Below are 27,756 nucleotides of genomic sequence, written 5' to 3'. Positions count from 1 at the left end.
ATACACTTACTTTTACCAAGCAAACTCAGTAGCACAGTGGTGGAAGATGGAGAAATACATTTGTAAACATTGTTTTAATTTGAAAACACACTACCTCAATCATTCAAAAGCGAAGGAGATATTTTAGCCTCTGTGAGTTGAACGAGTAGATGACCTAACGCTAAAGGTAACAGATGCGTTAGATGAGTGCCAGCCGTGTTCTACATGAGGTTAATTATTTTATGCTCAGTGGATGATGCAGAACCATGTTAGCTTGTCGAGATAACGATGAGAACAGAGAAATATCTTTTCTAAGTTAAACTATTATAGTTTGCATAACTGCACTATTGCAGACTTCTCAATCATGTCAATGACGCTTGTGTTTTGTAGTAGCAAATTAACATAATATAGTAAGGCACTAGACAGTGAGTGAGATTTGTCTGCAATCTTCAGACAGACTTTATTGGGACACTGAATTGCCAGTTTATTAGATGCACCTGTCTTGTACCTACACTTGTTGGTAGGTCAGCTTTTAACATTTACAGTTTTATGTGAGAATGTACCTGTGAGAATCTCGCATCAGCTGTTTTCACTACACTGGTGATCTTAATGTCTCGTTGTGCGCTTTTTGTGCATTTACATGATCCCTCCTTTTCATGCGAGCATGTGCCTGAGCCTGGTTAGCAAGATGTTAATCACAAGTGATAATCTAATGTGTAAAGTGGCCGAAAAGGACAGTGGATAATTCCACAGAAGTCACACTTTGATTCCGTGTTCAGGTGAGAGTACAGACAAGACTGCGAATACTGCATTTGTTATGTTTAACTGACCCTAAAAGATTCAAAAATTTGTGTGCCATCATTGCTGCTTGTGGTAATGACGCATATTGCTGCACGGACATTAATGCCCTGCCTTACAGAAGCATGCCGCTGTCAAAACACCCTTTCTTTTATTGTTTTCTTTTTTGATCATTTTTCATGGAGGCTACATCTGTAGTTATTACTTAAATTAGTGCTGACCAGCTCCCAGCTCTTCTGTAACCGCTGGTCTGAATCGGTCCATCAGTAAGGAAGGTCATGTCCGGCTGCCTCGTGACTCACCTGACCGCCACTTATCCCAGTGTGCCATGACTGAGTCACGAGTCTTTCTTAGGACAGATGAGCTTCCTGTGTCTCTGAAGACACAGTGTGTGATCTCCTTTGGTCCTCAGTGACTCTCACTGTCTCCTGATGCCACACGCACTGCACTGTGTCTAATATCATTATCAGAACCACAGTCACATGGCTCACAGAGCCAAAATAAGAAAGCCTGCTAACAGAAAAGCCCACCATGCCACATAGGCTATACTCTAGACATGTGACTCATTAATACACTGAATGAACACAGTTAAAATGGTAGGTATGTTTTTGTAATGAAGCTGTTTGATATTTTCTTTTTACACGTTACTATAAAGAGAAGTACACAATAGGGCTGCTTTATCTGTGTCTGCTGTACAGCTTGAAATATTCATGTGTGGTTCGGACGTCATTTCTTAAATATTTCGGGGTCGGGTTCATATTTCACGTTTGAAATTCTAACAGCCGCCTCCCACTTTTAACAGGTTTCCCTCTTGAGTTTTTTTTCCTTACTTTATCCTTCACTACTTTCACTAATTCATTTTCTCATCAGGCACGCTGGAGTCATTCAGCAGTGTGGTCCACGAAACTCACGCTCATGAGAAAACGGGACATAAACAGTGAATTGAGTCATGAGAGAACAGTTCAGTCCAGCCAAAATTTTTTTTTTCCTTCTTTAATTTTTTGACCCCAAATACTTTTACATTACATGTTCTGTGTGCAGAAATAGCGTTTTATGATTAAACAGATGATCTAACATCTTGACTAAGATTCTGGTTGACTACGATTCAGACAGGTGACAAATCGTTGCATTTATTTATTTACAGGTAAATTATACTTAAAACTGTGTATTTGAAATGTCTTCAAATGCTAGTTTGCACCATGTAGCTAGAAAGTCTCTTATTCTGTTGTACTGAATGTATGGTTCATGTGCATTAATGGTGCAGAGTACTGGTTATTGAAGAGCAGGGTGGAAGCAACATGACAATAAAATATTAAATATCTACTGTGCAGGCATTCTTACATTGTAACAATATTTCTGAGGAGGAGAAGTGTAAAATCTTAAGTGCCCCCCCCCTTTGTTTTCCCCTTGGAGTACAGCATAGAATATGATGTACTATTAAAAATGTGAGTGTTATGCTACATATTGGCTGTGTAAGCTTGGAAATTGTACTGAAATATTCTTAATATTCTTCTTTATTCATTTCTCTGTTTTTTATTTTTTTCTATGTGTATTAACAGTGTGCTGAATACTCAGTTTGACGTGTCTGGGTGTCACATGCATTCTGTTTGAAAATACAATTTGTTTTTGCTTCTGCAGGGTGGTGGACATTATTCTGCGAACCATCATGCGGGTCATGTGGTTTGCAGGCGGCTTCCACTGGATCAGTGTGAAGGGCAGACAGGCTCTGCCTGCTGAGGCACCCATCCTCACCCTTGGCCCCCACTCATCCTACTTCGACGCCATGCCAGTCACCATGACCATGGCCACCATTGTCATGAAGGCCGAGAGCAAGGACATTCCACTGTGGGGAAGTAAGTGGGCTTGTGATGTTATTAATATATTTATTTATGGTTCTGTCAGAAATCATTTACACACACACCACTGACAGAAAGCACAAAATACAACATATTTAACCCCAGAATGTTTAAATATGTGAACGTCTGATAATTTTTAACGTTGGTACTGGCCAAAATATTTCTACAGTGCAAGATCAGACAGACTCTGTTGTAGCAGACTCAGTCCATATATGGAAATGGAGCTGCAAGAACAGCCTCTTTTGAATTAGTTGTTACTGTGATGTCACGAGAATCAACTCATTTAAATATGTCCACCTATTCAGCCTACAGCAGTTTAGCCCTAATCGTTGATTGAAGGGCCACAGGCTAATTACTCAGCCCATTTCTTTGTGTTTTTCCCACTCTACCACAATCATGCAGTTCTTCGCAGTTTGTCAGGGTCTTGCAGGTGCATGTGTTGCCTGTATATGTTTTGTGAAGCTCCCAGTTTAATAGTCTTTAATATGACCTGAAGTCAGCAGACATTTTCTCTTTGTTTTTATTGGTCAAGAAATATTTGTCTTGCTTACTTGAGCTAAAACAAAATTTAACCAGACCTGAAAACTGTGGAGAGTATGCTGCTGTAGTGGTTATGCAGGTTGGATACTGACCTGCCTTCATGATACTGTTACCTTTAAGTTAAACCCAAAGTTCATATGAAATAATCTTAAGTTTAGCCCTGCCCATTCACGCTAAAGTTCTAAGGAGTGTTTCAGCTGTATCAGGATTAGATACGGATAGAAATTATCCACATAAAATTGCAGGTGTAAATGCACCCAAGACACATTCAAAACAGATTTAAATCTGATCACTCAAACCAATCCAGGAGGTGGTCTGAGACACGTATTAGCCTGATGTTGTACAAATGTAAATGCATCCATCTCTCTGAGATATATTTGACAACCAAAACCCCTCCTGATGCTGTGACAGTGCCTCCCATTGCTGTTCCGCTTATGGATATAAACTCCCTGGACTGCCATCAAGTAAACAGAGGCATCGCTGCTCCCTCAGTTCATCTCCTGTGTTTGGTCACCTTCAGTGGCCTGAGCTAGTTAAAGTGCCAGTTTAGTTAGTTTTTACTTTGCCTTGTCTACTTTTATTTTGTTTCTTTTTCTGACATTTAATAAATTTAAAAATAGAAAATAGGGCCCCATTTAAAAAAAGACTATTTAAAGACTATGAATACAAAGATGTGTATTAACATTTTATGTACAGTGCTGCACTAAATGAAACAGGACATTTTTTTTACTCTTTATAATCAAACTAACAGTTAGGAAGTACTAATGATATCCACAATATGTGCAGAAAAGCATATTGTCACACACTGTGGTGCAGTTTGTCACAATAATGATAAATATTGTCATATTGCCCAGCCCTAAGTGGACTTCAAGAGAAAAAATAAAATGCGAGGAAATCATAGGATATTGACCCTGTTTAAATAAAACCCTAACTGGGCATACACTGATGGATTGAATTTCGACATCTTGTTCTCCATAAGCACATCCCATTATCCAACATGAGCCTACGCTCAGCATGTCATGGGGAAAAAAGTAACATATAGGGTGGAAGTGAGGGGCCGCACCTTCTCACAACAGGATACACTGCACATCTAGTCAGGCTGGTTTGCTCAGTTAACTGAGGACAAATACTAACACTGTTGTTGAAAGAATATCAAATGTACACATTACATGTAGCCAGTCAGGTGGGAGAACATCAGATCATTATTGCCCAATATTGGAATGTTGCAGTATCAGTATTGGGGGGAAAAAAACACCACCTCTAACCTATATAAAAGTGAATACCAGTATTATGGTGTCTCATGAAATGAAAGTTAATATAATGGCAAAAATAATAAAAAGTAATTAAGGAAATAACATGTAAAGGTGTACATTTTTCAAGAAGCTATTGCTTTAGTAAACTTTCAGTGTGCAGCAGCTAGTTATGGAGCAGGCTGAGAACAGACTAAGCAGCGCTAGGCAGCGTGTGGCGTAGAGTGTGGCGCATGTGCTGTTATTTTAAACTCTCTTAGGCCTTTCCAGAGAAGGCTTTAAGTCCTCTGATGATCCTGGACAGCTCTGAGCCTCTCACCACTGTCTAATCCCTGCAGACAGAGAGCTGTGCCTGCCCCTCCTCCCTCTCCTCCTCGATCTCTGTCTCTCCCCCTCCCTGACTCAAACCTTCCTTCATGATCTACACCCCTTCAGTCAGTCTGCATCTCAATCAACAGCCCACCATCCGGACCCTTTCCAACAGTTTAGAGGGTGGAGGAGGTTGATGGATGAGATGCCACAGATAGTGAACTCATCCCAGCCTCAGTGGGATGGTTTATGGACCTCACACTCAACCACTCTTGCAGAGAGAAAGAGAAAGGCTGAGACGGCTCCTCAGCAAAAACTGATTTTAAAGACTAGTTCAGCTACAAATTGTATTACATTCACACAATTTTTTCCTTATTTTTGTTTTCTTTACTTTTGCTACGAGGTAAGTGTAGTTAACAAGTAATGGAGGTAGTAGTGAACAGTCTGATGGATGAGTCTGAGTTTGGTGAATACCAGGATAACATTACCTGCCTGGCTGCACTGTGCAAAAGTAAAGTTTGGTAGAGGAGGGATAATGCTGTGAGGTTGATTTTTCATGGGTTGGCCTAGGCCCCTTAACCTTGTGGAAACAGTTTGGGGAAGACCCTGTTCTGTTCCCATGCACAAAGCAAGGTCCATAAACGCATGGCTGGGTAAGTTTGGTGTGGAAGAACTGGCCTGCACGGAGTCCTGACTTCAACCCCAATTAACACATTTCGGATGAACTAGGTCTGAGATTGTGAGCCAGGCCCTCTCGTAAAACATCAATGTCTGACCTCACAAATACTTTTCTGGATAAATGGGCCAAAACAGACACGCTCCAAAATCTTGTAGAGAGCTTCCCAGTAGTAGAAGCTTTTTATTGTGTCAGTGCCTTAATAGAGAATTCAGTTAACGTGTGTGCTCTTAAATGTGCTCTAATGGGTTTCGAATGTGGCTCAGCCAATGAAATTTCACATCTGTTTTGTCATTTTTGTTAGGCCACATTCTTAATTTTAGGCTTGCCAGTTAATGATTCACCGCCAACCACTGACCAATATATTTAACCAGAATTTGCATCCTTAGTCCATTTTAACCGTTAACAGTACAGTATACAGTGTCAGAAACCACATAAGCAAAATATGCAGTAAGATATGTAGTTTGCCCAGTGCTAATTGGTGTATGTTTCCATTACTTGTAAGTTAAGTTAACTGGCACAGCCTTAGTGCAAACGTAAAGAAGCAAACGTCCGACTTCAAGCATGTGTGTCTGACTACCTGTGGATTAAAGAGAAAATCATGTAAAACTGATTTTTGAGGGGCTGTGGGAGTGTTTGTTTCATATGGTCATGCCGGAAATACGCCTCTGTAGCTCACGAGAAGAAGTGAAACAGGAAGCTTAATCTGTGCTCTGTCTACCAGGAGTACACACACACGCACACACACACCTTATTATGGATGATTGAAGGGCCACAGGCTAATTACTCAGCCCATTTCTTTGTGTGTTTGTTCCACTCTACCACAGTCATGCAGTTCTTCGCAGTGTGTCAGGGTCTTGCAGGTGCATGTGTTGCCTGTGTGTTGTGTGAAGCTCCCAGTTTAATAGGACTTGTCTTTAATATGGTGTACATGAGAAATAGTTGCTTATTGGATTGATATCAAGGTCTCGCAATATTTGTTTGGTGTTCATCTTGGCAAAGACATCTCACAGTGTAATCCAGGAACAAAGAAAGACATTTTAAGATTATTTCATGTGAACTTCGGGTTTAATTTAAAGGTAACAGTATCATGAAGGCAGGTCAGTATCCAACCTGCATGACCACTACAGCAGCATACTCTCTCCACAGTTAAACTTTTCCAGGTCTGGTTAAATTTTGTTTTAGCTCAAGTAAGCAAGACAAATATTCCTTGATCAATAAAAACAAAGGGAAAATGTCTGCTGACTTCAGGTGGGTTCAGGTAATTTGGGACAGCTTAAAGTGAACTGTGTGTATTTCCTGATTTGAGAGATCATTCTAAGCTAGTGCTGTCATGTGTTAGAGTTTAGGGTTTGTAGAGGAAGTGGAAGTGTTTGAAAGCAAAAATTAGTGTCCCAGATGACCTTACTCTATCTAAAGCAAGGAAACGCACCAATATGTGAAAAGTGTCAATAAAATATTTATTCATTTATATGAAGACTAGTCATATTACTGTTCAGTTATTTATTCTACCTGATTTCCTTATGTTCTTATTAGGAGTTATAGCATTACTTTTTATAGTGGAAAGTAAATTTAAAGGGCCCATATCCAACATTTTCCTGCTGCTTATAACTTTTGTATGCTTTTATGTACCAAAAACATATTTTCTGACCTCTTTTTATTCATTAGAATTAAACAGGCTGTTTTTGTAACTGTGCATTTAAAACTGATATATGTAAATTATCTTTGTTCTGACTGACTTCCCTGCATCATGCAAAAAGCAAGGCTGAAACACTCTTATAACTTCAGTACTAATGGGCATAGCTAAACTGCTGTAGGCTGAATAAGCATGTATATGGAAAAGTGTTTGTTTTTGTGACAGAAACGGCTAATTTAAAAACAATCTGTGTTTGTAGCTTAGTTTCCATAGATGGACTGTATAGACCGGGGAGTGAGTGGTATGTTTTCAAATGTCAAGTGTTTACACACTACATCCGTACTACAGTTCTTTTCTTCAAAGTAATGAGGAAAATTCAGTTTTGTATGATATAGGCCCTTTAAGGTCTGTCACTGATCTTGTTAAATTCCCATGCTCACCATTTTCCCACAGAAAAACAGAATATGTTGCAAAATGTTGTTAGTATATTTCGAAACACACTTTTTTTCTTCTGTAGTAATCTGGCAGCACACTGTTAGAGCTTTCCACTGGAGTGTGTGTGCAGTGGGGAGTGTAGGTTGTGTGCTACATCACTGCAGGACCTTCATCTCTCCCTTCTTGTTAATGGTCAGAGGGGAGTGTGTGATTCCATCCTGCTACATTTAAAGCAAGTGAAAGTAGAAAGTGTTCTCTTTGTAAGCTTTCTATAAGACTGATCTGAATTAAGACGTTTGTCAGTTTGCTCCATTAGTTTTGCACTGAAACTACAAGGCTAATGTAGGTAACAAGTGATGGAGGCTTGTATTTCACTGCTTAGACATGTGAACTGTGTACCTAAATCTTTCTTCAAAGGGAAATATTGCAATATATTATTAATATATTGCATTTTTCTAAGGGCCAGCATACACCTTTTTTCATACATGGGCTGATGGTTGTAAGCTCCCAGGGCTGTTGAGGGTTGAATGGAGGGGGCCTCCAGTAAGAGGATATGCTGGTGCCTGTCTTACTTTTTTTGGACCCGTGACCAAGACCTTTAACCCCTGTCTAATGGCACTGGATAAATAAGGCTGAACTTGCACACTGACCCCAGCCTCCTCTCAAATATCCATATACACCTGCCTGTGTCTTTGAAGAAGAGTTGGGCTATGAAACAACACCAGTTCCAACGTAGCTATACACTTGAATGTCAAAGGAAACATAAAATAGCGCAATATTAGTCAAATCTATAGGCAGTTGGTCTCTGCATGTTTGTTTGTGATGATGCAAGTAGCCTGCCATCAAGTTATGCTACTCTGTGAATTCCTGGATCAGAACAGCAGCAGTTTAACATTTAGCTTTTTCTGCAAGATGGAAGGGGAATTCCATAGCATGTTCCAAATTTCTACACAATTTCATTTGTTGTGATGTACACCAAGCCAGAGTGGTTTGATGTGAAATGGTGCATAGTCGAGAAACATACCAGCTCCTGTATCTTTACAGTGGACATCATAGGGGACAGGGGTTGCAATGTCTGCAATGCAAATATAGCCATTTTATATATTGTGAAATGCTGATAGTAGTAATACTCTTTGAAATTGCAGTTTCGATATAAAAACAATTAATAGTTTGGCCCAGTTTCATGTAATAGTTTCGGTGAGGTCATTTTTAAAGCATTTAACATCTGGTTCTTGTCACCACCATTTGTTAACAATTCTGACTCATTAATATACTCTGGAATGGTGCATTTTGCATTCAGGTCTCTCTAGTTGACTCATCTTTAAGATTTAATTATGCAGAAAATCAGTGGAATTCCTCTTTAACAGGAAAGTTTGGGAGAAAGTTTAAAACTATGAAGCTAGTGTAGTAGAGGACTCTCAAAACCAGTGATTGGCATGCAGTTTATAACAATGCTAAATTCATTTTACATTTGCCTCAAAACTGCTTTGAGTTGTTAAGTAATCTTATTTGCTTATGACGTTAATGATGGATATATTTGAAAATGGACTAAGTATATTAGAAACAGTAGTAGTAGCAGTAGTGTGAATTTCTGTTTTTAGAGATTGTCAGTAGAGAACTTTATTTGAGAATTAGAAATTTCAAGGTGGAGTAAATAAATGCAAGTCTTCCTTTTCACAGACTTAAAGTGATGAGGTTCAGAAGAAGGACACCAAGACGTTTCGTTTAGTGATCCCTCACTCTGCTCTGCTCAATCAAGAATACAACTGTTCACATCCTACTTATCAAATGCTGACATTTCCTAAAATGTCTCAATATCTTTCTGTCTTGCAGCCTTGATTAAATACATCCGGCCCGTGTTTGTGTCAAGGTCGGACCAAGATTCCAGGAGGAAGACGGTGGAGGAAATCAAAAGGAGGGCTCAGTCTGGAGGAGAGTGGCCTCAGGTGATGCTTAATTTCAAAGTTATGGGCAGTAGATTTTTCCATGCAGGCGCTTTGTTTTCTTCCTTGGACGTTCCCAGTAACCCTGTATGCTGTGAGACCGTTTATGCATGTGGAGTGAAAATAAATCAGTGTTTGGTAGGCCTGACAGGTTTTAGAGAACATCCAGGATCTGACAACAAGAAGGTAGAAACGGGAAAACAATTATGCAGTGCTGTGTCTCTTGATTTCTTCTGTTTTTTTTCACGTCATATTTCATTGTTTCAGATCTTTAAACAAAATTTACCGTAACAAAAAACAACCTTAACAGAAAATGCAATTTTTTAATGATCATTTCATTTGTTGATGGAAAAAAAAACACCAGTTGGCCCTGTGTGAAAAACTAATTGTCCCTTTAGTTACTCAATCAACCAGTTATCAAATTTAGTTGACAATTAGGATCAGCTAAACAAGACACACCCAGGCCTGATTTCTGCCAGCCCAGCTGACCTAAACATCACTTAAATAGAATGTGAAACTGGCTAAAATGTCTTAACAAGCAGCACACTATGCCACAGGAAATTCCATAAGAGATGAGAAAGTTGCTGAAATATTTGTCTGGAAAGGGCTACAGAGCCTTTGCTAATGCTCTGGGACTCCAGTGAATACCGAAAACTCGGAACAGTGGTGAATCTTCCCAGAAGTGGCAGGCTTACCAAAATTCCTCCAACAATGCAAGAAAAGAACCCAGATGAAATTTTTTTTTTTTTTTTTTCTTTCCGCTTCTGTAATTGGCTTTCAAAACTGGGAGCACACTGCTAGAGCTTTCCACTGGAGTGTGTGTGCAGTGGGGAGTGTAGGTCGTGTGCCACATCACTTCTACCCACCCTGCCTTTTGTGAATGGCCAGAAGAGGGCATGTGATAGTGTCCTGCTACATCTAAACAAGTGACAGTAGGAAGTGTTCTGAATGTAGGCTTTCTTAAAGGAACAGATTGGCCAGAAATTCAGTTTGTGCAGTGTTTTCTCTTAATTTAGTCCATCGGCCAAGACATGTTTCGTGTCTGTGTGCTTCTTTAGCTTTGCACTGGAATTAAGAGACTCAATGTAACTAACAAATAATGCAGTGGTTCCCGAAATTTTTACAGTCCCATACCCCTTCATCCATTTGACCACCTGCACATCTTGCCATGATGCACATGTAAGACATTTAGCCTTACAAAATCAGCGCATGTTTATAATGCGATGAAACCCCAGATGTGCTGAATAATATGAATAAGTAATGTTAATCAAAAATTCACAGTGGTCTATATGAGGTCACATGCATGTTTGAGACACTGTTAATTGAACAGTGAATAACAATATGTTCCCTAACATGCCACAGATCACATTCAGCACAGTGACATCACCCGTAAGTAAGCCGACAATAACCTTAGATAACCACTGCAGCCTTGACAACCTTTGTGTTAAAATGTAAGCTTTCACAGTTTTTACAAATTGTACACTTTTTAGATGCTCCCTTAAACAGTAATGCGTCACTGTTTTGTTGTTTGGTGCTTTTATCTTCAGCAGAATTTAGAGGATTTTGTTGGAATATATTTGGTTTTAGTTTGTTCTCTATGTTCTCAGAAATGAGAGCGTAGGTCTTTTCATTTTTGCATCTCTACTGCAACCGTGAATGGAATCCTGTTTGTGAAAGTGAAACACAACTAACATGGATCATACAGGCCTTTACAACAGTTTGTAAAGGGCACTCATTCACACCAACAACAGAACAGCGCTTTAGATTAAACTCAGTATTCAGAGGTCTGCTCAGTTTCAGTGAGGATCTCTTACTCAGCAGTTGGTGAGTGGAGTGCATAGCTCTTTGTGTTGCCTGTACCAGGGTAGTATCTGTGTAATTGCGCAGCTGGCTAATGTATTGAAATAAAGATTAAATGAAGTGTAGAATTCAAACATCAGAATTTTTTTACGTAGCCCGAACGTTATTTGGCGTACCCCTCAGGGTGTGCATATGCCAGTTTAGGACCCACTGAAGTGATGGATATTTTACCTGTTGAATTAACATTTTGCGAACTGCATACTGTCACTTACGTTCTTCACAAGGACTTAAGTCTATTTGAGATCGCTTATATGGTGTCCAACATTACACGGTCTAATAATCTGTGCTTATTATTAGTTATTTGCAAAGATAAACAGAACTGCAGATAACTTTGTGGCTGCTACTGCTGTTTTTAGCTATGCCAGTTATGTCAAATTGAGTTCCTCCTGATCCACAGCTCTGCAAAGATTAGCATTTTACCTTGTCTAATGCCCAGAATTCAGTTGTTAATTAGCTAAAGAGTTGAATCGTATGCATTTAATGAGGCAGAACGCTGAGGTCCTGTGGCCTGGAGGCTGACACACTTGGTGAACTTTTAAACTGACTACATTTGGTGTGTGTGGGGGGGGGGCATTGTGATTTACTAAGTTAAGTATGATTACTGATATTTCATTTTCATCCTTTGCAGATAATGATATTTCCAGAGGGAACGTGTACCAACAGATCCTGTCTGATCACATTCAAACCAGGTCTGTGTGTAATGTGTTCTTGCTGCTTGAATTTGTGTCAAAAATATACAGCACATTCACACTTCCTTCCTTTAACATTTCGCTTAGCTGTTAACAGCCTTCTGACCGCAAGAGCGACGTTAGACTGCTTCAGGCTCGCCATGTAGCCTGGCTGTTTTTAATACTTTATCTGAAGAGTAATACTTTTTCTTCTGTTTCCTGTTTTCTTTTCATGCAGGTGCATTCATTCCAGCAGTGCCCATACAGCCTGTTGTTATTCGCTACCCTAATAAGCTGGTAAGCGTGTTTTGGGGAGAGAGTGTGTGTATATATGTGTGTGTATATATGTGTGTGTGTGTGTGTGTGTGTGTGTGTGTGTGTGTGTATTTATATATAAGGGGTGCGGGAAAAAATTGATTCTTAGATGCATCACGATGCGGACGTGAACGATTCTGAATCGATTCACAAATGTCAAAAATATATTTTCTAAATATTTAATTTATAGCGTAATGTTGACGGAACGCAAAAGGCGGAACTTGGAAGTGGGTAAGTGCAGCGCCCGGACACTCCGTGACGCGCACATAACAAACACCACTGGATGAGCGAGAAACCGGCTCCCTCTGCATTAAAAGCCAGGTCAAATCAGGAGTCACAACCCAAATGTTTAGAAGAGACATGTTGTCCTTTCAACAAAAATCAAACCATCATTATCACATACTGGACATTTAATGTCCAGTATGTGATAATGTCCTAGTATAGGCTAAACAATATAAACGAAAACACAGACTTACTTCGCTCTGCTTTAAGCTTTAGCTATAGCCGCTTTTCTTCCAACTCCGCCAGAAAACTTTTCCTCAAAAGTTGAATAAGCTAGTTTCTTTAAAATGTCTCTCAGCGTTCGACTGATTTACGAGGCTGAAGTCACTTCTCCCTCGCCAGCTTCTTGCTGAACTTTCCTGTTCCACCTTAAATTCTGACTGAGGCGCCGAATGTAAATGCAGCACCATTTAAGGTGGAACAGGAAAATTAGAAAGAGAAGCGACTTCATCTTCGCAACATTTTAGCGTTTGACAGTCTCTCGTGGCAGATTTAACGTACCAGGAAACCAACTGCGCTGCTTATAAATGCGAATAAGTCCATTCATCTCCAAATGTTCGTCTGTCTTTTTTTTCCTTTTTCGTTCGCTACTAGCTCGGCGGAACCTCGTTGCTAGGTGACCTGCAGTCTGCACACGAGTTCGCAGTCGTTGCGAAACAGGGCTTTCGCGCACCCCCCTCCCTATCACGAGACCAAAACCGAAGTTATAAAATCACTAAAGAAAACGGGTAGGACAGCTGTAATGTGCTGCGTGGACATCCATTACCACTGGATCTTAGTTCACCGTAACAGCGCATTTTATCACAGATGAGTGGCAGCAGCGTCTTCAAACAATGGCAGTGAAAGAGCCTTCCAGTTCACATCGAGATGCATCGATAATCGTTTTATAATCGCATCGCAGCCCTCTGAATCGTAATCGAATCGTGAGGTGCCTAGAGATTCCCACCCCTAGTATATATCTGTGTGTATATATATATATATATATATATATGTATGTATGTATGTATGTATGTATGTATGTATGTGTGTGTGTGTGTGTGTGTGTGTGTGTGTGTGTGTGTAATACACATATAAAATATTAATTTGTTAAAGTCCACCCTCTGTAGTGCTGGGGGTGCTAGTTCACACTTGCTTCACACATGCTAGTGGTCTTGCTGAACCACTGGCCCTTGTCGGGGCAGGAGGAAGTGAATTTTTCCCTTAAAGATAAGGAAGGGGTTTCGGGAGCGACTGAGCTGAAGAAATCTCTTGTTCTTTGTGCGCTCTCAGATTCTGTGGTGGAGAATGCTGTCTGAATTTCTCCACAGTTGGAATCTCACTAAATTCTGAATTTTAGGTGGAGAACTGCCTTACAAGTTGAGTGAATATGGTTTTATTAACCATAAATATAACTTATTATGCGTACAAAAGGCTACAAATGTGTCCTGGATGTTGAAACAAATCAGTCATGAGTGTCATCTGATCCTTTTCTTTTACATCAGCCACAAACAAACTATAGGACACAAGCCCCGCTCACTGTCTCACCCTCACATGCACTTTTTTGCATAATGTCATCGCTGACAGATTCCAACTTTGCTTGATCATTTACATTAGAAGCCTGGATCACAGTGTACAGTGTTGTTTGGGATGACATTTTGTTTCATCTCATCGGTTTAGAACTGCAGTGGCTTTTCATAAAATTCAGAAAACACTTTTTGAACATTTGTAATCATTAGAGATGTGAGCTTGTATCCTTTGTCACTTTCAAAGTTCCAGTCAGATCGTAGTTCCCTATCTACATATGCACACTCCCAGATTAGGCTCTGTACTGAGTGGGACATTGCCTCCATGAAACTGATTTTAACTTACTGTTAATACCATGAAGAAAAACCCCAGCCGTTTTATCAGCGGCTACATGGCAGGGGACACGCGTGCAAACAGTCTGTTTTTTGCTGCTTGACTTGGACAGCCTACCACAGAGAGGATGCATAGAATGCATTCCACTTTGGTCTTTTTACCAAAAAGCGCTGCAGAAAGATTCTGCTGGTTGCACCATGCCATGTTGGCACTGATTATTGTGCCTGATTTGCAATGGGTTCCTTTTTTCCTCTATTGCTGAGCTCTGTTGGGCAAAACAGATGTGGCCAAAAGTATGTTGACACCTGACCTTCACACTTATATAAGCCTGTTGGACATCTCATTTCAAAACCATGGGAAATAATAGTTTGCCCCCTCTTTTCAGCTGTAACAGCCTCTTCTGAGAAGGCTTTTCACAAGATTTTAGAGTGTATCTTTGGAAATTTGTGCCCAATTCAATCAAAAGAGCATTTATGAGGTTAGTCACTGTTGTTGGACGAGAAGGCCTGGTTGGTTGCAGCTGCTTGGTCATGGAAACCCGTTTCAAGAAGCTCCCAATACAGTTTTTGTGCTGATGTTGCTCCCAGAGGCCATCTGGAACTCTGTATTGAGTGATACTGCAAAGGAGTTTGTGTGGTATGTGAGTTTGTCTATGGCAGGGGTGTCCAATCTTATCCGCAAAGGGCCGGTGTGGCTGCAGGTTTTCGTGCCAAACAAGCTGGAGCTCACCTGATTCCAATTGTTTAATCAGTTGGCAATTGATCATGTGAGCTCCTGCACTGTTGGAATGAAAACCTGCAGCCACACCAGCCCTCTGCGTATAAGTTTGGATACCCCGGTCTATGGAGACGGAGAAACACCTGAAATCAATTAGAAGATCTGTCCACATACTTTTGGTCATATGGTGTATTACATTACCTGTTGAGCTTCACAAGGAAGGATTTGTCAGCTCATAAACCCATCCAACATTAAACTTTAAGCAGCAGAGCAATAAACTTGGAATTTACAAACATACAATAAAACAATGTTATTTTAGAGAGCAGCTGCAAAGTACATAATATATATACACATTATAGAGTGAAGAGATAAGAACATAGAGGAGAGATTGTAGGAGGGATTGACAATGAACTCATTCCATGAAAAGGAAAGCTGTTAAAGTGAGTGTAACAGTTAGTATAGTGTTTTGGTTGAATAGTTTTTATAAAAGTAATGATGACTATAACGGAGCCTAATCCAGTTGTTTTTGTTTATCCTGATAATCTGAGTAGTGGAACATGTTAAATTTCAGTTCATAACACACGCTTACTCTGTATCAATTTAAAAGCCCATTTTTAATACATATCCCTAGTTTGGTAGTGTTTCATACAGGCAGTGTCATGCAATGTCAGATGTTCGGGCAGTGTCAGATCACTGACTGAAACAAGACCACACTTCGCAGTTTTGTGTGTGTTAGTGCCCATGTGTGAATTGTGGTTGTGTCTGTCTCCTCAGGACACCATCACCTGGACATGGCAAGGCCCTGGAGCGTAAGTACTGACTTTTCTTACAAACTTAAACTGCTGTTAAGGCCAGGCTTCAACAACTGAACAGAACTCCTACTAAAACCAGGCATAAACTACAGAGCTCACTTTTAACTGCTATTGAGGCTTAAATGACTGGGCTCACCTTTGTTATTGCCAAGGCAGGCTTAACAATTTAAGGCAGAAAAGTGACTATTTCTGCCATTTTATCCACTTTTTTCCCCATTAAATTAGCCATGGAAATTTGAATTTTCCCCCTTTTTTTTCAACGGCCTGTTTTGAATTCACTGTTTTTGTGATGTCACACAAACCATGACTGACATTCACAAGTTTCATACCCGTTCAGAGCACAGCCATTTAGCCCTGCCCATTTACAGTCATAGTGTTTCACCTCCATTTGCCTTTTGAATGAGTCAGAACAGAGCGCATTTACGTATCAGTTTTAAAGGCACAGTAACAAAAACAGACGGTTTAATTATGAGGAATAAAGGAGGCTTGGAAAATGGTCTTGTAAAAATAATGATTTTTGGTACCTTAAACATGACAAACATTAAGAGAACCTCAAAGAAAAAAAAAAACTTGAAGAATAATAGGATATGGGGCCTTTAATGAATCCATTTCTGAATGCTGTTGAATTTGTTTGATATGTAGAAAATGTAATTTAACTGCTCATTTGTCCTTTTATTAATTCATGAATTTATTTTTACTTCTTTTATATTTTGCGCTCTGAGTTAGTATGGTTAAACCACTTAATTGCTGACAAGGCCAGGCTTAAAACCAGTTTGATTCCCTGCTATTTGTCTGGCCTTGTTGAAGTCTCTGTTTGCACTGTGATTCTAGTCTAGTTTGTCTCATGTGAAGCTGGCTGTTTGATATGGCCCATCTGTGAGTAACGATACATTGTTTGTTTACAATTCCTACAAGGGTTGTAATCTTTATTTCTGGCTCTGCTCCCAGCCTGACAATGACACAATACAATACAAGACCAAACACTATTTCCACCTTTAACAATAAGGCTTAAAATAAGGCTTTATTTGGATGACAGCCTGAAATTTCTCCCTGCAGTTGCTCTTAATAATTTGAAAGTGGGGTCAGCACTTAAATGTAAATCACCAGGATATGTTGCACTTCCACTTTGTCAGTTCTGCTAACAGGACTTAAGGTGTAATGAGGGGAAAAATAATCTTATCTATGAATAAAACGTTTCTTTTAAAGATGACCTTTTAGCTGACAGCAGTTCTGATATTTTCCCAGGTTTAAGATCCTGTGGCTAACTCTCTGCCAGCTTCACAACAAGTTTGAAATCGAGGTGAGTGTTCAGCCCTTGTGATTGACTCTGATGTCATTTATTTACTTACTTACTTACATGTGGTTCCTGACACTGAAGACTCCTCCTCTTCAGCGCCCCATTTGACCCATTGTTATATTTTTGTTTTGAATGTATGGACAAGACACTACACACTTTATTTCACTGATAATATAATTTATGGCCGTTATTAAATAAACAACTAGTTAAGCGATCTGTGCTACACAGGCTTCCCCCCGTAAGGTATGGGCTTGAAGCAACAGCCAATCAAAAGCTAGAAAGCTGCTGAGGGTTAACAAATACACATGCATCATTATCATTCGCTCAGCAAAATGGATGACATGAGACTGACGCAGTGTAATTTCTGTAGATCTTTGTTGCAATCATGGACGGTTCCCAGTATGTAGGTATGATGAACGGCTCTGCAACATACACTGTGTGAATGGTTGTGGTGTGGGAGCTGTAGCAGTCACTGCAGCATCACTCATGTCATACAGATGTAGTCCGTGAGCAGGGAAAAAGGACTGTCTGGCTCATGGGATGGAGCGATTTCAGAGCGAGAGGGAACACTGACGCTCTGACTTTCTGAAAAGCCACTCCGACCAAAATCACGTCACTCCTCTCTCACACTGAACCGCTCACATACTCTGCTCCCCTGGCAGAGATGCACTGTTCATTATTTGCGGTTGCAATTATTACACCATACATGGCCTGTGTATCACTGATACCACTAAAGACTGCAACATGCATATGAGCCTCTAAGACCGCTTATGTATTGAGTATCAGGGCTGACCTCAGATGTTCTTGATGAGTATTTGTGATTTGAATAGATGAACAGTTAAAAAAATAATAATAATAATAAATAATGCAGGCAGTCCTTAATTGTCAAATAAAGGGTTCACCAGTTCATCCAGAGGTTTGTTACTGCAGCAGTGAAAGCCTCATCCTTTTTTGATTTATTTTAGAAATACTGGTCTTTAGGTATTCACACACAGAGCTTCTATATTTCAGAGTGTATATTAGCCCTTAAAGGTGAATCCCTTGTAAAGGTCTGCACGAGCATTAAATTGAAGCCCAAAGCCGACCCAAACCCTTGAGTTTGAGTCCCAACCTGAGCAAGCCCGACTGGTACTGTTAAATTTGAAACCCGAATCTGTATAATACATGATAAACAATATTTGTTATCAGTATATTATTGTGGAGTTGCCCACCATACCTGACCGAGAGCAGGGGAAAGATCTGCTGTGACATCTCTACAAATCAGATTATGAATTTTGTGGAATGTTTAACCATCTTACAATTTACCACTATCTTAATTGTGTGATTTTTGTCCTTATACAGTAACTGGACTTGCTAAAACTGACTTTGACTGATTTGAGATACATACAAGGTGCCGTTTGCTCCCCTAAGATTAAGGAGGGAGAGAGAGATAGGCACTTGCATAAAGTTTCCTAGCTACTACACATACCTATCAAAGTTGCTTTCTCAAACTTGTAAAGAATGCCTAGTTGTGGTTATGCTAGTGACTCATCTAATATTTACTTAACAGATGAGTACCCGGAAATAAATACTTTAACGAGACGCTGCGTGAGGGGTGAGAGAGATTTGATGTGTGCTAATTGGTAAAAGCTAACTTATGCATTACTGAAATACAGACAGAAGAAATGGCTATATCATAAAGAAGTGCAGAAGTCAGTCTTGCGTCTTCGTTTTTAAAGTGTTTTATCCCTTTTGCCGGCAATTGTTTTTTTCTGTCAGAAACACATCAGTTCACTGTTCACTTGCCAGAGTATATTTATTTATATATAAAGAAACAGCCCATCAGCCTGTAATGCAACCTTCCAGAGCAAAAAGGCTCTGAAACATTTCTAAATAATCATCTTTCACAGTACTAACAAAAATACCAGATAAAATACTTAAATACTGAGCCAAACTGCAGCCAGGTATTCCATTTTTGTATATATTTACGTGACAGTGTAGTTTCACAGGGGTTAATTTTGATTTTGTTATTCATGCTGTGGAGTCATTGTTTCCCCCCGCTCCCCACTTCAGCACCAAATGATATTTAAAATATTTGGGAAACACTGGGCGTTCTGGTTTGAGGAGCTGAGCTTTAACACCACTTTTGGGTCAAACTTTAAATTCACAGCATTTTTATTGTTTATTTTTTAAGTGCAGGATTCATAACTCTGTGCCCAGCTCACATGAGCACTATTAGACTGCTGTCTGATTCAGTTCTGCTGCATTGCTTCTACAGACATTAATAGTTACCTTCAGAATGCCTTCGATTGAAAGTTGTGTATTAGGAAGTTGATGTACATACTGTATGATAAAAGAAGTGGCTTCAAGATTTGTTAGCTTATATGTGTGTTGCAGGAGGTGTTTGTGTAAGTGTTGTTGTTGTTTTGCTTTCAGTTCCTCCCAATCTACACACCCAGCGAAGACGAAAAGAGGAACCCCCATCTCTTCGCTCACAATGTGCGCCGCCTCATGGCCAAGTAAGGCCCCCTAGACTGTATGAATGCACTGCATGTCAGAGTTCTAGATTCAGTAGTAAAGTTTCACTCTTAGTCACAGTTACCTTCTGACAAAAAAGAAAGTTGTAGTTCTGTATTAATAATATCTTGTAATTTGTACATTCATTATTTTTTCCACTAATAGTTCTGTTGAAAGAGCTGGTTCTTTTGATACTGTTTTTGTGTGGGTAGTAGAAGAGAATATGTAGTTTTTTATTGAATTTAATGGAATTTTAAATGAAGTCGTCTTTTGTGGAAAGAGAAATCATCTTTTACATTTTAAATTGGGGAAAAGTAAGAAGTGCAGACCTTAATGCGACAGTAGTGTGTGTTTGTGTGTGTTGGGAGGGGTCGGGGTGGCCATGGTAAAAGCAATTTGTATGTCATGTTTGTTCTGTGTGTTTGTCCATTCAGGGCTTTGGATGTCCCTGTGACAGATTACTCATTTGAGGACTGTCAGTTGGCCATGGCAGAAGGCCAGCTCAGGCTGCCCGTGGATACATGTCTACTGGAGTTTGCCAGACTTGTCCGGAGATTAGGGTGAGTCTTTCTCACTGGGGGTGTAAAAACTCATCAGTGCATCAGAAGGTAGTGATTCAACTACATAGATTGATACAGTCATAGGGTCAGTGATGAGATGTGCCTTTTTTGTGTCCAAGTCCCAGTTATTTAATAAATACAGGACATGTCACATTATACATTTTTTATGTGAATACATTTTCAGTGCATCAGAATAAAGTTTATTTTGGGTATTTATGTCTGGGGGTAAAATAGATTTCTCCTGTTTAAAAATAAATTTTTACTAAAAGCTATGAAGCATCTATGCATTGAATAGATTCTTGCAGATACAAAAATGCATTTCATATCCATTTCAGTATTTTTACATTTTTATAATTTCAAAAAATAGCATTTTCAAATTCCTTATTTGGCATCAGTAGTTTCTCCAGTGAATAAAAAGGCTGTATACCAAGTGTATTTTTAAAATAATTATGAATTGCACTAAAACAATTATGAAATTTGAGATTTCACAATGTATTGAATTGTTGAACTTTCAAATAATAATAAAATCCTTGTAAGATTGGCACCCCTGTCCCGTACACTGTTTTCACAAAGCACAAAGGTTCACGAGTTCTGCTGCTAAAAAAAGCATTTACATCTCTCTCACACTCAAAATACACACCATCACTATACAATGTCACATTCTTTCACAAACTCCCACATATACTGTTTGCTGTTTGAAGGTTCTTTTTAAGCACCTTCATTTACACTGTTCTCATGCATGCACACACACACGCCACACACAGCGTGTTCTATTAATTGCTGTTCTGGATAAGTCTCCGTGAGAAAACAAACACTGACTCACATCACACTTGTCACAATTCATAACTCTGCACTCACACGAATGCACACACCATGTCCCCTGACCTCATTCTCAACATCTTGCTGTGCTAATATTATTTAGCTCCTTTCTGTCCTTTTCACAGAGCAGCTAAGCAGGCTGCAATATGTTTGTGACTATTTTTACATGGAAAAAAAAAATGAATGATGAATTTGTTGTAGTTGTGAAAGAGTGTAATGCTGCTGCTTAGACAGGGGTTGAGGGGTAGAGATAAACACTCAAAACCATTTTTTTTTTCAAAGCCAAAAGCAGTTATTGCACTGAGATAAATACATTCTTTCATTTGCAAGACAAAGTTGGTATGTCAGTTACATACAAATATTTATAATAGTAAGACTTTTTTTATTTTATATGCATAATTTGTCAAAGAATTGGTCACCAAACCTCCTCTTGGAGTTCTGCTCTCCTGTAGTTTAGTTCCAACCTGCATCAGATGTTCTCTTACATAACACTAATGCATCTGATCTAGCTAATCAAGGGCTGTGTCCAGTACTGCATACTACTAATGCTACTACTTTCTAATTGGCATGAATCATCTCTAAACATTTACGCTGAGAGAAGTGCCTGCATGCACAGTCAATAAAAATTTTATTTTGTTCTTTTTTTAAATAACTTTTTTTTTCCACTTTCCTACTTTTTGTGTTGTTTTCTTAAATTAAGTCCTGAGTCGCTTTAGTCACTGTGTGGCTCTCAAAGATCTAGTGATGATATATGCATATGTATGTGTGCTTTTCAGGCAAAAGCGGGAGAACTCTGAGAAGCTCCTGAAAGAGTACGGTAAAAGGGCGCGTAAGCTGCAGGGTCAGAGGCAGAGCCTGGAGGACTTTGCTCAGTTTCTGGACCTGCCGCTCTCTGATGTGCTCAGAGACATGTTTGCTCTCTTTGATGAGGTAAGAAATTAAGCAGTGACAGTCACTGTGACTTACCGTTTGTCCTTCAATCCGATAATCGTTTTTAACCATCAGACCAGAGCAACAAAACTGTACTCTGCCTTTAAAGTATAGCTCTTTGTGAATTCTCTGAGTGAAAGAGAGACAGTTTATGGACTAATATTATCTATTATAGTGTGTAGAAGTGGTAACTGAGCTTCATATCTCATTAGTGATGTGATTTATTCTGGCAATATAACTAATATATTTTTGACAGCAACATTATGATCATGGATGGTGATGATTTAATGTAAACCTGGACGGGTTCATTTATACAGTACATTGTGCACATAGCTTGTTCCTTGGTTTTGAACTGAGCCAAGTTCCTCTTTGTTTTGATTTGCAGCAGAAGGACGGCACAATGGACATCCGGGAGTTTGTAATTGCTTTCTCTGTCGTGTGCAGGCCTGCCAAAACACTGGAAACTATCAAGTTAGCATTCACGGTTTGTGCTGCATTCACACGTTCAAAACATTTCTTTCCGTAACACACGCTGCTTCTCAGGTTTGGGGACATCTTGCCTTGCTACTACTTACTACTGCTAGTTTAGTCAACCTGAAACCGAAATGGATCTTATTTTTTAACCTGTGATGCAAAACAGCCCTCAGTTACGTGAACTAACACCCTGAGGAATTAATACACTTTTGGCCAAACTGTATCTCCAAATGATTGTAAAATGATGCCTCAGACATCAGGCAGTGTATTCTCAACTGTTTCATATAAAAACTTTCTGTGACAGAGGCTTTTAAACTCTTCAAATGCCTGGTTACCATCACCACTGTTGTGAACAACTCTGAAAGTTTCTCTAGAACACAGCATTTTACATCAAACCACTCCGAATGAAATGTTTGTTTACATTTTGAAGATTCAGTTATCTGGTAATTTTGAAAAATGATGAGCATTAAGCCTCGGCTGATCCTCCTGTATCAGCATGCCTGCCAAAATAAACTCTTGGGCATGTTCAAAACCTTATGAAACAGCAATGTGTATAACATTGCATGGTACTTCGCTGTGGTTGATTGGGGTCAGTACTAACTGTTTTGGGTCATTGTTTGGTCAGATGTTTGGGGATGAGGATGATGGGGCGATCACAGAGGAAGAATTGGCCTGTATCCTGCGGACAGCCCTCGGAGTTGCAGAGCTCACAGTGTCCCGCCTCTTCAGCGCGATCGATGTGGATGACAGCGGGAAACTTACATTTGGTGACACTTCATTTATATTTGTGTTTTTTTTTGGTCTTTCTTTGTCAATCTTTTGTGTAACTATTTTTCTATATTTCTATAGTGACAAATGACATGTACATACACACAATACATATAAACTAAATGTATCCACACACCAGCTACTTTAATGTGCATCTATAGCTGACATAGGCATTCAACTGCACACACACAGATTGTATCTCTGTAGAAAAGTATTGGTGAATTGAATCGGAGGCTCTGGAGCAGCCGACTTGTACAATTATTGTGGTAGTAAAACAATTTTTAAGGCTATGTTCACCCAAGACTGTTTCTTTTCTATTCCGTAGATTGTACTTAAAGTAGGCTATAGTATAAAATAAAATGAACTAGGTACAGTCTAGATGTGTAATGTTAGAGGGTGCAGAGTTAAACTGATCCTCAGGTCAGTTCTTGGCATAAACAATCCTCTGGATGAATAGCTTTTTATGGTGATGATTTTAAGGTGATGGCTATTGAGATGCATTGACCAGTAGTATAACTGCATATACTGTAGAGCTGGGCTGTGTAAATGCCTGTGACATTCACTGTTGTTCCTCACTGTTTTAATGCTTGCTCTGACTTCTCTTGTTCCCTTGCGCCCCCTTTTGGCAGAGATGTTCCAAAGCTTTGTGGAGCAGCGGCCAGACTTTGCTGAGGAGTTTCTGTATGCAGATAATGCAGGCTTCTGGGGCAGTCCACCCTCCTCCAGCTCAAGCCCTGTGTCCAATGGTTTCTGTGCTGATTTCACCCCCAGCGATCACCACACCGGTCAGAAGAAACTCAACTGAACATCTCTACCCCCCAGGCCTCGGCTTGCTAACTGTCCAACCCTGGAGAAGAGAGAGAGGAAGAGCAGGGAAGGGTGGTGGAGGCCATTGGACTGCCAGTGTCCGAAAATGCAAAGTTTACTCCCTGTCAACCAGGACATTCGTGTGACTCTTTGGTTATCTTCACTTCTCCTTTATCTCACTTGCTTTTCTCTCTGCTCCTGGGTTTTTTTGTTTGTTTTTTTTTTTTGATTTTTTTTGAAAAAGGGACAAAATCTATGAGAGCCAAAAGATGGTGATTTCTGGTTTAAAAAAAAAATGATTACTTGAAAGCCAAGCACTTATTTTGTTTTCATTTGTTGGGGGAATAGATTGGGAGGAGCAGTCGTGTTATAAACATTTATCAAAAAAACAGTTGGAAACAAAATGGTGAAGTTTATTTAAAAGTGAAATTTTTTTCCCCCTTTTTCATGTTTTATTACTGTAGATGCCTTTCTTAATCTCCTTTAGTAAGCATTTGCATGGGCTCGATGCTTGATGACAGTATTATTCCAGTGTTTGACTGAAGGGTCACAAAGCGCTGGTGACAAATATCTGGCCTCTAAGAATGGAGGATCAGATTTGAGGTGCATTTAGGCCCAAATCAATATGCTGGTCTGAATTTAACTGAGCCAGTCCAATTTTTAATTCTTGATTTTTTCGTCTTTGTTTTGTTTATTTTTTGGGGTTTGTTTTTAAGCTCAGGGTTTGGTTAGAAGACTGAAGCTTGTGTCTTGATGAGCACCATGTGTAAAGATAGAGGTGAGTGCATGTGATAGTTTATGGATCTCCACTCCTTTGACAAATGCTGGTTCTTCATTTGGCCAAATCAGTTCCCCCATCATCATCGATAGTCTCAGCAGTATGTAGGTAATTGCAATTTGTTTCCTTTTTTCAGCTTAATCTGACATCAACAAGGACCAAAATTCTTCTACTTGCATGTATTCTGTCGTAGTTCTCTAGAGTGCACCAAGATTATGAAGAATGGCAGGAGTCAAATAGAGCGTTTCTTAGCCGACAAATCTCTGTATCTATATCGTACCATCTTGTGGCATTCCTTTATGTCTTTATTGTTTTTGAGACGGAGCTCCACCTTGAGGCCGCCCCTGCTGAGACACAGTAATCTGCGATTGTACCCTTTTTTTGAGTAAACTTCAAGCTCAGCGGGCCTGGTGCAATGCTCTTGAAAAAATTGTTCAGCGAAAAAACAAATTTATTCAAATTTTCTTCGTACTCCCTTAAATGCAATCATCAGCAAGTCATGTTGGGAATAACAAATGGATAGTATCACAGAATTTAGGCTTAGCTCTTAGCTCAGTTTTAGCTCTTTTGTTTAATGAATGCTTGCGGCAAGTTTATGACCATTTAGGCATGCAGTTTACACAATGCTAATTCATGATGCTAATAATGCTTCCACTCTTTGTTAGCATTAGCTTTGTAGATCCAGTGCAAAATTAAAGCAGCAGATTTCAGACACCAACAGTGTCTTAGCTGATCGAGTACATTTGGGTGAGAAAATTGTGTAAACCACAGTTTTGCCAACTATTCCTTTACTGAAATCTCTGATTGGGACCTAAAAACATTTAATCATCACTGCCAAAATGTGTTTTTCCATAAGAACGTGTTTGCTGCTGGTCAGACAGTTGTTCATAAAACAGGAGCTTAACATTCAGCTCTAATTTGAAGAAAAAGAATAACTTTGTCACATGTCTTCATATAATATTCTGTACCCACTGCTGCTAAGTAGCATGATTATTATTTGATGACATCTTCATTAAAATTTGATTGGAAATGCTACTTATAGCTCCTGTAAGCTTTAAAATGTTGCAGATGTCTTTCCCTTTTAACCCAGAGCAGCCCTCTATCGTTTTGATAGGAGCGTTATGGCTCAAAACATGACCTCGTTCTTTCTCTTTGAATCCATTTCTGCCTGAGCTTTCTCATTGATATCATCCATCTTATTTGTGGCTTAGTTTTCTGGACCTAGCTGATGTTCTCTTTTCTGTTGGAGAATTGGTTGTGCCCAGTCTCCAGTGTTGTAGAAACAGTCACACTATTTTTGACAACATAAGAGAGCTCAGGTTTAAGGGAATAGTTTGGTGAAAATCAGGTTTACACGATTTTCCCTTAAAACCCTGATGGACACGTTTGGTGTTTGAAATGTACTACTTTGGACAAAGGTGCATTGATTTAGCTAAAACAAGTACTGGCCAGCATCATTTGGCTTCTACAGCTTTGTAGCTTTGGGTGTTGTTTTTTTTTTGTGTGTCGAGCTGTTACATTGGCTGACAACATCTGTCGATTTATTTGCAGACTCCCAGGACGAGGCTAAAGGGAATTATACTGGTGCATGGAACAAAAGACATGTTTACTGTTACACATTTAAACAATCGTGATCCTTTTAACCATCTAACGCAAATGAGCTGAAGTAGTCTTCGGTTTTCATTTTGCAGAAATTTTTATTCTCCATTAGCAATTTAGGAATGTTTCTCAAAGTTTATTTTGATATTGAAGCAGTTAAAAGTGTAATTCCTATAAAATTTCTTTCAGAGCGTACAGTTTTATATGATCTGTTTTTTATGGTTGACGTGTTTGTGACAGTGATAATAGATTCAATTTTTCTGATGTTATATTTTTGACTATCATTTTACATGAGAGAACCAGGATTCTCATTCAGTCTCAGGCATACAAGGACAGACTCCTTTAATGCCTTACCATGTACTGCTTTTTCTTCAGCTGTTTGACAAAATTTGTTGTTGTTGTTATTATTATTATTATTATTATTATTATTATATATGAATTTTTTTTGCACACTTTCAGCCCTTTTTTCCATAAATGAAATATGCTTCATTTTTTGTCGTACACGACCACATTTGTATCATGTTTGTTAATGAAGCAATATTTCAGCAACGGAATCGCTCTACACCTGTTAACCAGTCTTCTTGTATGTATTTTGAATATTCCTTGATGCTGGGCATTTTGTGAATTTTTGATATACATAAGAGGTTCTTTTTGTTGTTAATGTTCTTTTTTCACTGCCATGAAGATCTGTGGTCTGAAATGTTACTTTCAGATTGTACCGCTGGCTGAATTGATGGAAACGTAGCTCACCTGTCTTTGTACATTGTACGTGCTATATTCCTAAATAACGGCAAATGATTACTATTGTTATTGGAGGGTGTTTTTTTTTTTTGACTTTGTTGATGTGAAATGCAGATTTCTTACAGATTATCGCTGGCCTTGAATTTCAGTGTAATTTCTATAATGAAAAGTGAATGTATAGACAATCTGTCACAATCAGAAAATGATGCACAGTGAACCCGTCCTTGATGTGCAGCTGCTGTACATATGACAGGACGGATGACTGCCGCACTCATTGTGGGCCTGCGAAACACTCATCACTGCCCAAGTCCAGATGAGTTTCCTTGTGCTGGCACTTTAGACTTTTCTTCTACTTTTTGGATCATTTCTTTCCTTCCCCTGACAAAATGTGACTGTATGTCTGGTTTGCATGTCATGAGTAGGTAGCAACACGATGCTGTTTCTCTGTTTGCTTCCAGACTGCAGGAAGCATTTGTAGGATGTGAACAGGACTCTAGTGAAAGGGACCATGGCTGTAGACTTGGCCTTTTCTGCTTGGTTGTTATTAAGGGACCCAGCGATTGCAGTGCTTTGCC

The 27,756-nt window shown here is 39.3% G+C and overlaps 1 protein-coding gene across 1 annotated transcript in view; it reads left to right on the top strand.

Annotated features, from left to right (window-relative positions):
- The window catches only part of LOC118820161 (lysophosphatidylcholine acyltransferase 1), a 31,430-nt gene extending 7,257 nt beyond the window's left edge, over nucleotides 1-24,173 (top strand). The window contains exons 3-14 of the mRNA XM_036588316.1: nucleotides 2,416-2,630; nucleotides 9,313-9,425; nucleotides 11,911-11,971; nucleotides 12,189-12,247; nucleotides 15,875-15,909; nucleotides 17,158-17,212; nucleotides 19,625-19,707; nucleotides 20,140-20,265; nucleotides 21,861-22,014; nucleotides 22,400-22,498; nucleotides 23,114-23,255; nucleotides 23,886-24,173. Of these exons, the coding sequence (XP_036444209.1) occupies nucleotides 2,416-2,630; nucleotides 9,313-9,425; nucleotides 11,911-11,971; nucleotides 12,189-12,247; nucleotides 15,875-15,909; nucleotides 17,158-17,212; nucleotides 19,625-19,707; nucleotides 20,140-20,265; nucleotides 21,861-22,014; nucleotides 22,400-22,498; nucleotides 23,114-23,255; nucleotides 23,886-24,061 (1,318 nt within the window). The 3' untranslated portion in view covers nucleotides 24,062-24,173. The remainder of the gene's footprint in view (nucleotides 1-2,415; nucleotides 2,631-9,312; nucleotides 9,426-11,910; nucleotides 11,972-12,188; nucleotides 12,248-15,874; nucleotides 15,910-17,157; nucleotides 17,213-19,624; nucleotides 19,708-20,139; nucleotides 20,266-21,860; nucleotides 22,015-22,399; nucleotides 22,499-23,113; nucleotides 23,256-23,885) is intronic.
- The last annotated feature ends 3,583 nt before the right edge of the window (nucleotides 24,174-27,756 follow it).

The sequence above is a fragment of the Colossoma macropomum genome, unplaced genomic scaffold (assembly GCF_904425465.1).
Source record: "Colossoma macropomum unplaced genomic scaffold, Colossoma_macropomum, whole genome shotgun sequence".
NCBI classification, from domain to species: Eukaryota; Metazoa; Chordata; class Actinopteri; order Characiformes; family Serrasalmidae; genus Colossoma; species Colossoma macropomum.
This window is presented reverse-complemented; position numbering and strand designations above follow the sequence as displayed.